At 38.3% G+C, this 14,763-nt stretch overlaps 2 protein-coding genes across 2 annotated transcripts in view; both read left to right on the top strand.

Annotated features, from left to right (window-relative positions):
* LOC108358752 (uncharacterized) overlaps positions 1-14,763 on the top strand; it is a 181,723-nt gene that overhangs the window by 162,537 nt on the left and 4,423 nt on the right. Inside the window, exons 3-7 of the mRNA XM_017610225.1 lie at positions 3,877-4,102; positions 6,058-6,193; positions 6,298-6,514; positions 7,384-7,597; positions 10,890-11,008. Coding sequence (XP_017465714.1) covers positions 3,877-4,102; positions 6,058-6,193; positions 6,298-6,514; positions 7,384-7,597; positions 10,890-11,008 — 912 coding nt within the window. The remainder of the gene's footprint in view (positions 1-3,876; positions 4,103-6,057; positions 6,194-6,297; positions 6,515-7,383; positions 7,598-10,889; positions 11,009-14,763) is intronic.
* Positions 13,726-14,178, top strand: LOC108358756 (uncharacterized). Its single transcript, XM_017610229.1, has one exon. It carries the CDS (start codon positions 13,726-13,728, stop codon positions 14,176-14,178), a length of 453 nt encoding a protein of 150 aa, XP_017465718.1.

Raw genomic sequence — 14,763 nt, 5'->3', positions numbered from 1 at the left:
ATTTTAATATGCGCGTAATTGAATTGAATATTTACCAATATACAGTACTTTCGTTGACGTTTATAGTAAGATCAACTAGGTTTCTGATTAATTTTAATATTTTTTTCCTTCAGTGTACATTCACCATTTTAAAGCACATGTTAAACATGTTCGGTTTATAAAATGGGATGAAAAATAACGAAGCTGTTAATAGATAAGGTTACTAAGTACATGTACATACAATTATTAACATACACTCGGACACTCGCAGACAGCTACTCGCCTCGCACTGCGAGCGAGGCAACACACAACAACCTCGCTCGTTTAATAGGAGCGCGAGCAAACAAGCAGCGCTCGCTCGTTTGCCGAGCAAGCCAAACTTCTCGTTCCTCGCCTCATTGCTGCTACGAGTACGAGCTGCGAGCTCCTCGTTGCCTGCGAGGCAGTGAGTAGGAGTTTGCTCGCTCGCTCGCTCGAACTTCGAGTTTTTGCCCACCCTGATAATCAATGATTTTTCAATGAATAGAATAGGTGGCTCCAGAGCCGAGTTATTCCAATTTCCGTATAAGCCTATGAATGCCTGCTTTGGTTTCACCATCTACTATCTATATATTAATACGCTAACGAAATCCCATACAAATCTATTCCTCCCTACTGCTCCTATGAATTATAGAATTATTTAACGGAAAAGATATCACTCCACCTAATACTATTACTTACGTGGACGTTCAAAAGGTTCTCATGGACCTAAAATCGCCACAAACAAAGCGAGGGTGTATGAAAAAGTGAGGTGGTCGAATTTCGACAACGGGGCTTTACTAGTTCTTTTTAAAATGACAACATTGCTTTATTTATTTTTTTAATAAAGTTTTTCTTTATGTGTTTATGTGTTTAAATAATGCTACGATCATCGTTTTAAACTACGTATACTTCATTAAATCTTCATGCTTTATTCAAGGATTTACTTATGTATTTTATTTATGAATATTTATATGTCTGGCTGTAGCTGAGTGCGCAAAGATGATTGCCACAATTTGTTGATATCCAGATATGGTCAGGGTTCGAGTTCCATTGAAGACAACATGCAATTTAAATATTTTTGTTTTGATTTCATCTTGATTATTTCACTTCACGGATGCTTTTTCAGGACGAACGCGTTAATTTTAATATGCGCGTAATTGAATTGAATATTTACCAATATACAGTACTTTCGTTGACGTTTATAGTAAGATCAACTAGGTTTCTGAATAATTTTAATATTTTTTCCTTCAGTGTACATCCACCATTTTAAAGCACATGTTAAACATGTTCGGTTTTTAAAATGGGATGATAAATAACGAAGCTGTTAATAGATAAGTGCATTAAGTACGAACATAACGTTTGTTTGAAAAAAAAACCTTTGTACATACACGTGTCATTATTTCCAAAAAATTATTCAATGTAGCCATGACGTGCCAAAAACCTCTTTGACTCCTCCAACCTTTCTTGGAGACATTGGTTGACACTAAAATCGTGAAAACATTCAAAAAAAAAAATGAATTAAGCGTCTCTTGAATGTATCTGTGTACCTTGTGTGCAAACGCCAGCTCCTGCAGACATCTAAATGTCTGGAATTAAATTCCAAGCTTCCAAAATTTTTGTATTAGCAAATTTAAACAAGTTCAGTTTATCAAGTGAAGTCACATCAGGATACATAATAAATTTAAGTCTTTATAAAATTCGTCGATGAGAATTTATGTCTTATGTGGATTTTCCCACCAAACAATTTGTGTTGCCGGTAATAAGAAAACGTGTCGCCCTCGGAAACAAATTTATTGCCGGTAATATTGCCATCGAATCGATTTCTTATTACCGGTCGCTCTAAAACGTCCGCCGAAGGCAACTCGCCTGGGCGAGTCGTTTTCTTATTATCTGAATGAGTCCTTTTCTTATCGCTTCAGGCGATATTTGGAATAATTTTATTCTTTTTAATACCTCATTTGTATACCAAATTGCAACTTACAATCGGAATTAATTCATTTTCTCGCTGTGAGACTTCCTATTTTTTCAATCTTGTCCTTGGGCATAATTTAGACGCTTTTGGCCAATACTATTGACGCCATATTCATAAGTTTCGGAATTTTTGAGAACTTTTTTATTCAAAATTGACATGAACGAAGTGATGTTGCCGATTTGTCACCACAGCAATAAATCGGTGAGTCGCCAATTTGTTGCCATTGACGATTGTTGCCTATTTCTCATGTTTTGCATGGTGGGATGTTGGTTACTGTGCAAAATGTATTTAACAAATTGTGATTCAATTTGACATTGCTCTCATAAGAACCATCCTAAATCAAATCGAAAAGAAATTTTATAAATTGTGAGTTGTTTGTTTGTATTTTTGGCATAGTAGTATCTTAAAAGAGAGCCGATCTGAGTTGTCAATCACACCTTGTTTATACACCTTGTTACTGTCTGTATTTTTGGCTCTTCTGACGTGTTTTCTTGGGTGTGAGTAGACCTTGCTTTCATCTCCAATTTAAACGAGAAACAAATTGTGTCTATTAGATAGTAAATACTACTTCTAGTAATTGGGGAACTGAGTCCTCAATTAATACCGTGCCCAAATTATTTTGTTGCGTGCCATTAATGGCACGCGTGCCTTAGACTCGCCAGCCCTGAACTACACTAGGTTTTGTTTCGGGTGATATTTTACAAAAAAGGGTGCTTTGTGAACTAGATATTTTATAACGCTGGAACATACTTTTATTAAGTTAAATTCTCCGTAATGAAGACCAAATATTTTGTTTATTATTATTATTAAACTGAGTAGATTTTATCATTATTTGTGGAAATAACATCGACCTATTGTGCTAACCCCATAGAAGTTCGATTCAACCTTATGCCATTTATGAAATTAAACAACATTTTAGATGGTGTCATGTTCCAGATCCTGGACAGAGACGATCGCATAATACATTTGTAGCCCTGTCAGGTAGCCTGTGAAAGTTCTCAGATGCTCTCGACTAAAATTCAGAAGTCGTTCAGAGATTGCTTTTTCCCTTAGGAGCTCTACTGTGTATACTTTTCATGGAGCATAGAAATGGAGTGGATATATGGGCACCATTTGTACCCACGTTTTTCGGGAGCGTCGGCTCTTTCGTTGGCACTAAAACCCTCATGGTCCGGTACCCACCAAAAGGTGATCCTGTTATGCGTGCATAGCTGGTTCAAACAAGTTTTGCGGTTGTCCATAAGTCTAGATGTACATATGTAGTTTTGGAAAAGTTTATTGCAGCCTGACACTGGGCTCAGTATTGCCATCTTCGAGCATGCATCCAGCACATAGCAGACTCTGCAAGTGCTCTTTTCAGGAATTATTACCTATTAGGGCTTGCTGAAGCATAATTCAGTATCATTTTGTCCGTGAGTTGGACGGGATCCTCAAAGAATGCTTTTAAAGCATCAAGTGCCCTTGAAGGTCGCGACTTCTTATGCTCACTAAGTTGTCAAGCCATAAAGCACTTCCAGGATATTGCTCAATACGGAATAATCGGTTTTGTTACTGTATTCAGCAAGCTTTGAAACAGGTGAAAAAAATAAAAAATATTTTCGCATCTGGCTTAAGCTGATGTATTGAGTGATATTGAGTTAAATTGAGTTAAGCCTAGACTAACTGAGCTTTAACTCAATTTCCAATTTTTGTTTTGCGTGAGATTTTTATTCGACCATTCGCTCAGTAAAATCAAATGCAAACGCACGGAAGTCAATTTAGGGTGAAGCGGTTAAGCAAATTAGACGGAGTGCGTAAAGAAATGCCGTGCGTTTATACGAGTTTCAGGTTGGGCTGTAAAGCTTGTAGGCTTAATAACTTTACTTCTTTTAATGACATCGAACTAATATGTGGTTCATTAACAGGTTTCCTCGATAAATCGGGTTCTGCGGAATTTAGCCTCACAGAAAGAACAACAAGCACAACAACAAAATGAATCCGTGTACGAGAAGTTACGCATGTTCAATGGACAATCAGGCGGTTGGGCCTGGTATCCCGGTAATGCAACACCGGCTCATCTAGCCCTGCCACCCACACCAACAGTAACGAATTTATCCGGCCAAATAGTGCGTGATGATTTACATAAACGTGGTAAGTCACTAAAAGCCTTTTAGAGTTTGTTATGAATTTATGATCTACTGGTTCGACGTTGTGTCAGTGTCATTTTTATTTCATTTCATTTCATATTTATTTATTTAAGTCTATGGTTACAAAACCTTTCAGACTAGAGGTACAAAATGACGGGTTCGTGTTTATGTCCTTAATTTAGAAGTGATGTGAATATGTAGGTAATGTGAATTTCATCGAAGATTGAATATTACTTAGATATTCCGTGGTGTCCTTTTTGTAAAATCAGGTAAGGGGTTTATCTTTCGCAACTTTACACTTTTTTACACTACACAGAAGAAACACCAACTCGTCTATATTTGATGAATACCGCAAAAATATTTTGGAGAATTTTTTTATACGCTAGCGCATTTGTGCACAGTGTATTATAAATTTGTTCGCATAACGGTTGTTTGTAATAGCTTAAAGCAGTTCCAAGACGAATTCAATAAGGTGGTGTTAGGGCGATAGCTGAATTTTTCGCCGTGGACACCATAACGTCAAAATGATGTGCTTGTTGCAATTCTTACTACCATTATCTTATACAATGTGCGACAATTTTATGACAATTCAAACCAGCCCGGACTTTGCTAACATTTTCTGAAAGTAAAAATATCCAGTAAAAAAACACTCGACGGATTTGCACAACTTAGCTCGTATTTTTGTTTTATGGCTTACTAAAGTTTTCATGTCCTGGCCTAAGTAGTTTTCAAAAAAGTGAAAAAATTGTTAAAATATATGTCTGAGCGAAGTTAAAGGTTAAGACATATATGTATATTAAAATTTCATGAGATATATTTTCGTAGAACATTTTAACCCATTAGCTCCCGCCTTAAAAGGTTGTTTTGACCCTTACTTCAAGAAACTCCGAAAAAAGCAAATTTGGAAGTTCTTTAGAGGATTGATATATTCTAGAAAATTATTCTTCGGAAAATTTTACTGGGAGTCTTCACAAGTAAAAATTTTGTACCGCCAACGTAGATTTCTAAAAAATTTAAATAAAAAAATCTATGCCAGGAAGGAATAATAGTCAAACTAAATTCAAAAAACAAAATTTTTGAAATTTGAGTTATACCTTCTTGGCGATTTAATTTTATACATAGAGACTTTTACATTGGTGGCATGAAATTTTTGCCTGAGAAGACCCCTAGTAAAATTTTCCGAAGAATAATTTTCTAGAATATATTAATCCTCTAACAAACTTCCAAATTTGCATTTTGTGGGGTTTCTTGAAGAAAGGGTCAAAACGGCCTTTACAGATGGGAGCTAATGGGTTAAAACATTCTACGAAAATATTTCCCATGAAATTTTACTATATATTGTTGGTTGTAAGAATTATTAAGCAACATGATATATTAACCATTACTGTTTCTTCGAAATGTCATTCCCTTTGTTGGTTAGCTATGCAGACACGTAGATGTGTAACATTACATTCACTCGCAAATAAACGTTCGTAGGCTTAAGTTATAAGCTCCGTCTATTCTTTTCTCAGCAATCGTACTTCGCAAGTAAGTAAGTCCCATAACCCCCGATAGGTTATGGGCCCAGACCGCAAAAAGTTAAAATTGAAAAGAAGTACATACAAGTAAAGTTGAGAGTAATCAAAATCAAAATGAGTTTCACCGGACTATATTGGATTGATAAGCTGGAGGAGCGTCTTAGTCCACACAGACTTATGGGCAATCACCAGTGGAAAACTTGTGAAAGGCGAAAATATTACAGCCGAAGAGGCAGTAGCATTTGACACCAAGAATGAAAAGGCAGTCGCATTTGACACCAAGGATGAAAAGGCATTAGCTAGCATTATGTTATGCATAAAACCGTTACAGGTGAATCACGTAAAGCATTGTATAACGGCGTGAATGCCAAAAATCGTATGAGAAATTCGTCGTGGCAATCGAGTCTCAAGATACTTTGCCTACACTAACTGCACTAAAAAGTTAAATTGCTCGAGGAGGGGGCCAGGCGCGACGGCGATAAAACCGGTATTCTAGATTTGCAGCATGCACTAGTGGCGCAAACGAATATCCAAAACATTCCTGCTAGTAACCACAAGGGAAACAACAACGACAGAAGGCGCGGGGGTAAATGTTTTAACTGCGGAAAATTCGGGCATTTTGAGATAGAGATGATAAATTATTCGCTGTTCTTGCTTATATTTCTCCTTACGAGTTAAAAAGAGATGAGTGGTGCATTGATAGCGGTGCAGCTGCACACCTGTACTGTGACCGGACATTATTTGTGACATATAAAGAGCGTAAAGAGAGAATTGAATTGGCGGGAAACAAGTATATAGAAGCGAACAGAATTGGTGAAGTTAGCTTGCAAACTGAGAGCAGTAGAGTTAAACTACATAACGTTTTGCATGTACCCGACTTGAAGTGCAATTTCGTGTCGGTAAGCAAAGCATGTGATCACGGATTAGACGTAAATTTTGAGAATAATCAAGCGGTGATAAAAGACGAGCAGGGAGCAGTATTGATAAGAGCGCATCAAGTTGGTGGCTTGTTTGTGTATAAGAGAAAAACGTACAAATGTTTTGGTGCGATACAAGAGAACGAAATTACGATTTAGCATAACCGATTCGGCCACTTAAACTTTGATAGTTTATGTGAAATGTCAAATAAACAACTCGTACACTGCCTAAAGTTTACAAATAATGTAAATAAAAGTGATTGCGTAACATGTGCAAAGAGCAATATTTGTGTTAAGCCTTTTGCCCAAACATCGAGAAGTCGTGCAAGAACCTTACTCGAACTGATGCACTATGATTTGTGTGGCCCTATGAATAAGAATTCAATTGACGGCTCCAGGTATTTTCTCACGGTCATCGACGACAAATCCCGGTATATATTTGTGTACTTTTTAAAGGCAAAAAGTGAGGTGTTCGCTGCGTTAAAGTCATTTAAACAAATGGTAGAAAAACAGAGTGATAGGAAAATCAAAATGTAGAGAAACAATAATGGCCGTGAATACCTGAACGAAGAGTTTGAAAAGCTTTTAGTTGATAATGGTATACAACGCCAGTTGACAGCCCCGTACACACCTCAACAAAACGGCGTGGCCAAACGAGCTAATCGAACCTTCGTTGAGATGGCACGCAGCATGTTGGCGCATAGTATGTTGGACGAAGATTTTTGGGCAGAGGCGGTGTCGACGGCAGTTTACCTCCGGAACAGAGCAGCAACAAAAGCGCTGGCTAATAAAACGCCGTACGAAGTTTATACGGGTAAAGAGCCTACAGTAACGCATCTTAACCCAAACAGGCGAAGGTGATTACTAGTAGAGATGTAATTTTCATGGAAAATGTATACCTTGGTCACGAACGCGAACAAATCGATATCACATCATTTGGAAATGAAGTTGTTAGCCCAGATGTTAACGAGCAAAATGCTGAGCGTGAATCGGCGCTAAACGTTGCGGAGGAGTCCGGAGGCGAAGTTAAAGGTGAAGGTAATGATGAAGACAACGATTGTGCAGGTGAAGTGCGGTACGGTCCGGGCAGACCAAAATTAGTACGCAGTGGAAGCCGTGGTCGTCCTCGGAATGAACGGCGCATACAGTACCAAAGTCCGTAAGCTAGGCGTTGAAGAGCGAGCATGCAGCAGAGTGGAGGGCCTCCATGAAGGAGGAGTATGATGCCCTAGTTAAGAATGAAACTTGGTCGTTGATGAACGTCCCTCCTGGTGAAAATGTCATAAGCAACAAGTGGGTCTACAACGTAAAGAAAAACGCAGATGGCAGTGTTCAACGCTTTAAGAGTCGTTTGGTGGGAAAGGGGTGCAGTCAGCGCTTTGTAGTGAACTGCACTGAAATGTTTTTACCGGTGTTAAGGTTTGCGGCGGTTCGTTGTGAGCATGAGTTGCATTGGCACCAAATGGACATATCTTTAGCATTCCTAAATAGCGGTTTATACGAAGCCATTTATATGACACAGACTGAGGGGATTGTTTGCGAAGAGTTTCCACACCGAGTATTGAAGCTGAATAAGGCGCTATATAGATTAAAACAAAGCGGGCGCGAATGGAATTCAAAGTTGGACACTGTTTTGAAGTCATTTGGGTATTCGTCATGCGTCAGCGAGCCTTGCGTATGTACGAAGCACGAGAACGGTAACTATAGCATAATAGCTGTATATGAAGACGACTTAGGCGCGGTTAGAGGACGTAGCTGCGATTAAAGGAAAAATCGCAGACGAATTCGATTTGGTTAAAGGTGGAAAATTACGATATATTCTGGGATTGGAGATCCAGCGTGAAGGGGAAACGGGCGCAATTACACTTGGCCAAAGAAAATACATTGCTTATCTATTGAGCCAGTATGGTATGTCTGACTGTAGTTACGCCGTTAAATGCCGGATTCCAAGTAAGCTGTGATGACGCAAAGTGCAGACGTGTGGATAAAAGGGAGTATCAGTCGCTGATCGGGGAATTGATGTATTTAGCTACCTCTACCCGACCGGATATTCTACATTCGGTTTGTAAACTTTCGCGAAAGAACAGCGATCAGGACCTTTTACATATAAATTAATTAAAAAGGGACTTTTTTTGATTTTTTCGATATAAAGCATTCTAGAACGCGCTAAATCAGTTGCGACGCTCCGTCGCGACACGTCTGCACCGTTCGCTTGCACGAATTAGAAGATTATACAGTGACAACAAATTTTTACAAAATTTGCATTTAAACTCGCTAAATATCAGACGTTATATATATGTCAGATTTATCAGATTTCTGTGTAAAAAGACCTGGGGCCTGTAACAGCGCTGCAAGTCCTACAATTGTTCAAATAAATTAAACAAGTGTAGATATTTTGTAACACATAGCAACTTGTAGTTACATGTGGCGCACTTGTAATTACAATTGTGTCTGTTTCTGTAACACAACGAACACAGTTGTGTTACGGATTTTTCTACAATTGTAAACAATTTTCTACCTGTCTCGAAAGCTGAGTAGATTCAGTTTAGTGTAGTATTTTCCCATTAGCATACCATTTTGCTGTACATATGTGGTCAAGTGATTCCGAAAGTGAAAACGAAACGTTCCTAGAGTGTATCGGTATAGAGAGAGAATGAATAATATCTTTCTGAGAGACGCAGAATTCGTGGAAAGGTTCAGACTGAATCGAGATATTGGGAATATCGATTCTTTTTATGCCGATAATAATGGGTACCCGATATATTTACAGCGGTACTTTAAATTTGTACTATATCGATACTTTAGGTTCGATATCGTGTCCCTACTTGTTAATCGACTAACCGTTTCTTTTCGACTTTTTCAACTAACCGCTCACATATAACTAGTCGACTATACGTTCACTTTCGATTTGTCGACTAGTTGTTTTCTTTGAGTAAACATTTATTTATATTTTTTGAATACCTATGCTTATTGATAAAACCCAACCGCCCTAATAATAATAATTTTATGGTGAAAAGTTGTCACTATTCGAATAATTTCGGTAAGTCGATTTTCAGAACACTCGATAGCGAGCGGTTAGTCGAAAGTGAACAGTTAGTCGAATGCGAGCGGTTAATCGAATATTTGCTACTCGACTATCAACCGACAAAAAAATTTGCTAATCGACTAGTCGACTAATCGAATAGCTGGATAGTCGATTTTTAACAAGAGCTCTAGCTCGTAAATAATTAATCGTGATTTACCAAAAAATATCGCATTTTGATTGCCCCTTTCTCTGTTCGTATTCGATTTTAAATTAAGGGCAAAGGGTAAAAAAATGTGTGACATGGGTCCGAATTTAACCGAGCTTTAAATATTAGGAAATATATTTTGCACTTACCCTTTATACTATATTAATGAATTAATACTTACCTAAGAACAAACATCTGATATCTATGTAATGGCCAAGCAATAGCTTTAAGTTTATTCGTTCGCTATCCTTCTACATAAACGGTCGTCCACTCGAAAGAAAAATTGTAAAATCCGCAAATTAAACCTGAATAAATTGTAAATTTAAATATCTATAAAAAAGTAGTAAACCCCTTTTATTCACGCGAAAGTGAACATGGTGCCGAAACCCACTTAAAGAATCGAGAGAACAAAAAAACGCAATCCCGTGGTTCGCGCGCGTAAGTGCAAATTATATAAATAGAAAAACAAATATAAAACAAATTCATTTTTTCAAAAACTAAAATTATAAAAATCCTTATTTGTGAATAGCGGGTGCAAGTTCGGTGCGTCGCAAAAATTGTGTTAAATATTTACATATATGTATGTACATCTGTACGTGCGTAGAGATAAGTACTTACCTGCGTAATTTGGGGTGCAGAAAAACCAGTCGCTGAAAATAAAGAAAAATACAAATTGAAAGAAAACGAAAAAGAGAACTTACCTTAAAACAAATAAAACTGCAATAGTGGCATTAAAACACAAAAAAAGTTATATCTTCATAAAAACAAATTTAAAATTTTAAAAATATTAAACGTAATCTTCGGTATATACACACCCATATACAAGTGCATACACAGAAAGCGAAACAAACAAGTGCCAGTTGCATTAAGTTAGAAAAAAAGGCTAAACAAATTTACAAAACACAACAAGACAAATTTGGCCATACGTGAAGGAATAAATTGCAAATACATATAACAAAAACATAAAACAAAAAAAAAAAAATTGGCATAAAATACGTGTGCGAAACAAAAGCCATACCCGTCTACAAATTGGCCAACAAGCAACAACAACCGTAGCAAGAAGACGAACTCAGCCGCTCAACAAAAACAGCAAGTAGCCACATAAAAGCCGCCAAACAACCGCCCAGCAACAGCAACGGCAAGTTGCCCAGAAGACGTCGCACAGCACAACAATAATAGCAGCACAGTCAGCACCCACACACAAATACTCTCAGCGGTTTGTAATAAAAAAAAGAGGAATGCCAAAGTAAGTGCCTAATTTACTTATTTATATAAAGAGTTTAGCGGATTTCCCCAAAACCGTATATGAAAACATCCCCTCTTCATATATCGTACATCAAATAACGCCCTCACATAAACGCTGAACACATAAATTTTTGCGAATACTCCCGCGCATTTGATTTTAACCTAAAAAAAAACCGCTAAACTAACTCACTTATATACGTATATATATTTAGCGGACCCCAAAGACGGTAAAAATAAGAACCCTCAATTTGATTTACCGCTCATTTTTGCGCAAATTTATATTAACATTTATATATGAAATTCCCGCGCTTTTCCCTACTGCCCTATACAATCTCAAAAAATAATATCCGCTAAGTATAAATACATATTCTCGTACATAAATCCCGAAATAACACTAGATATACGTATATATGTACATATATTTAACTGCCGCCAAAAAACCTTCCAAAAAGTACACTCGTACGTATAATATACTTCCCCAATTTACTACTGGGTATATAAGCCAAGCGACCGCTAAATCTCCCCCTACCCGGGCATATATATTAACCATATACGTATTTACATATATACNGCAAATCACAAATCACAGCTGAAAGATATGCCTCAATTTACTACTGGGTATATAAGCCGCTTATTCGCTATTTGCATTAGCATCGCACAGCTAGTGGGTTTCATACGTACATACACACAAACGTGTATACATAAGCTGAGCTAACTGCACTNCATATATACGTGTACATATTTATACTGCTCCAACTCCACAGTGATTTTCCTCCCTTTGCATCTCCCGCTTATTCGCTATTTGCACTAGCATCGCACAGCTAGTGGGTTACATACGTACATACACACAAACGTGTATACATAAGCTGAGCTAACTGCACTAGCAAACAAAATTTGGGTGCAAGGTATATACAATATATATATACACGTATACTCCTATACCAATATTATAAACGGTTACTGTACTCAGATGCGCTGAGACAGGACAGTAAGGAGCAGNTAGCAAACAAAATTTGTGTGCAAGGTATATACAATATATATATACACGTATACTCCTATACCAATATTATAAACGGTTACTGTACTCAGATGCGCTGAGACAGGACAGTAAGGAGCAGAAAAATAGCAACGATCCAAAGACAGTGCCGAGCAAAAATATAGATATATATATATATTCAATATAGTGTGGTATATAATATACGCACAAAAATTATATTCACATATATATAATAAAACACACACACCCAAATATTTTCTCTACCTACTCAAAGTCTCAAGGAATCGATTTATACACGCATATTAACCCCTCAACTCACTAATTATGGCAGAAGATAAGCAGGAAAAACCCCAAACCCTTCACACCCAGCAAGGCATAAGAACGAGNCCTACCTACTCAAAGTCTCAAGGAATCGATTTATACACGCATATTAACCCCTCAAATCACTAATTATGGCAGAAGATAACCAGGAAAAACCCCAAACCCTTCACACCCAGCAAGGCATAAGAACGAGGTCAAAATCCCAAGCCGAAGAAGATGAAATCGCTTACAATCATAAAAAATTCATTTATGAAATTTCGAGACTGGACAAATATTGCGAGAAGTGGTGGAGCATTAGCGAAACGGACCACACTGAGGCAGGACTGAAAACATATCTGGAGCACCTCAACAAATACCTGGCTCTGGTAGACGCAGCTAACGAAGCAATCCAGNATGGGACCCAATGCTCATATATCTCTGCTCCTCAAAACTCCCAGACGAAATCCTAGCAGTGTGGGAGCAATCTCTAAACTCAAGAAAAGAAATGGGCCAATTTCTAACAACTCGATACGAAGTTGTAGAACGGCTTAGCACATACAGGCCGAATAAACCAAAACCGCCTCAACCCACTTTCACTCCTCCGGCATCATCAACGGCCTCTCAATCGTTCAACTTCCGGAACAAGACTCAATCGTTCCATAGTGAACAAAAAAAGCCAGTCTCATGCAAATTATGCAATTCCCATCATTCAATGATGATGTGCGTAAAATTCAAGGAACTATCCATCCCTGATCGGAATAAGTTTGTGAAAGAAAATAGTTATTGCAAAAATTGTTTGGCGTACTCTCATTCAGAGAGAGATTGTAAAAGCAACTTCACTTGCGTGTATTGCCAAAAGCGACACCACTCTCTCCTTCATTTCCCAGCAAAATCCCAAACGTCAAACAATAAAAACCCCACTAAAACTACGTCACATCTCACGTGACCATTGACAATGAAATGCCATGTACCTCTACCCAAGCCGCCGCAGAAAATGCATCTCAAAGCAATAAAGATGAGGTGCTCTCACATTTATCAAGTAGTAGAGAAAGAACTTTACTCCCTACGACAAATATCCCGATCTTCCACAAAGGAGAAACCGTTCAAATTCGCGCTCTAATAGACCAAGGATCCCAAAAGACTTTTGTAACTTATCGTGTACAAAAGCTACTTGGTCTACCCACAACCAAAACAAACTTTGAAATATTAGGAATGGGCGGACGAACAGTCCAGAATACGAACAAAATTTGCTCACTCACAATATGTTCTCCAGATCTCACCCTAAAAATTGCAACTCACGCAATAATACTCCCCAATTGACGCACTTTTTACCATCATTCAAGGTGACCTACGTTGATCTCCAAGAACACGCCTCACTGCCTCTAGCTGATCCCAACTGCTTCGCAGCCGCCAGGATAGACATGGTAATTGGTAGCGACCTGCTCCCCAAAATACTCGTTCCAGGTCTCAAAACCAAAGTTGGTGGAAGCTTAGTAGCCCAAAATTCCATCTTTGGGTGGATATTAAGTGGCGCCGTTGCGGAACAAATCTCAACATTTTCCACCCAGGTAGTTGAAGGCTCAGCAGATTCCCTAGGAGATCTACTCAAAAGGTTTTGGGAACAAGAGGAGGTTCCATCGGCTCCCACTCACACATACGATGATGAATTTTGTGAGGAGCTCTACAAAAATACTACCTATCGGAGAGAAGACGGCCGATACGTAGTAAAACTCCCATTCAAGTCAGCATTTCCCGACTCAACCGCACTAGGGCACTCCAGACCCGCAGCACAGCAGCAATACCTCAGCATTGAACGGAGCATCGAGAAGAAAGCGGAACTCCAAACCACATATTCAAAGGTCCTCGAAGAATAGTTAACTCTAGACCACATGGAGCCCACAAAGTCTCGCGAAATCATACGTGATGGTAAATATTTCTCATTTTACCTGCCACATTACGCTGTAAACCTGATAGTAAAACTACTAAAATCCTAGTAGTTTTTAATGCGTCAAAACTCTCTCACTCCGGCATCTCACTCAATGACGTACTGCACCCGTACTCCAAAATTATCGAATGCGTATAATTCTCAAATGGAGGTTATATAAGTATATGTTCAATGGCGACCTTGAAAAAATGTATCGCCAGATATACGTCCATAAGGACGACCAGGATTTCCAGCGAATCCTATTCCGCCGATCCCCCTAAAGTCCGATAGAAGACTTTAAACTAAAAACAGTTACATTTGGAGTTAACTGTGCTCCCTATTTGGCCATAAGAACACTTCATCAATTGGCCAAAGGCACACAACAAAAATCCCAACGAAGCTCAGCAATTTTAGTCAACGAAACTTATGTTGACGACATTCTCTCAGGCGGGCACGATCTGGATTCAGCCAGCGAATCGATATCTCAAATTTCGGTGTCCTAAAATCAGCGGGATTCCCCTTGAAAAAGATCACG

The sequence above is a fragment of the Rhagoletis zephyria genome, unplaced genomic scaffold (assembly GCF_001687245.7).
Source record: "Rhagoletis zephyria isolate East Lansing unplaced genomic scaffold, Rhagoletis_zephyria_1.1 Rzeph_scaffold_00292, whole genome shotgun sequence".
In the NCBI taxonomy this organism is placed as follows: Eukaryota; Metazoa; Arthropoda; class Insecta; order Diptera; family Tephritidae; genus Rhagoletis; species Rhagoletis zephyria.
Note: the sequence above shows the minus strand (reverse complement) of the source record. Positions and strands in the feature narration are given on the sequence as shown.

Excerpts from the sequence above, each read along its gene's own strand:
- LOC108358756 (XM_017610229.1), top strand. The coding sequence starts at position 13,726 with ATGGTAATTGGTAGCGACCTGCTCCCCAAAATACTCGTTCCAGGTCTC.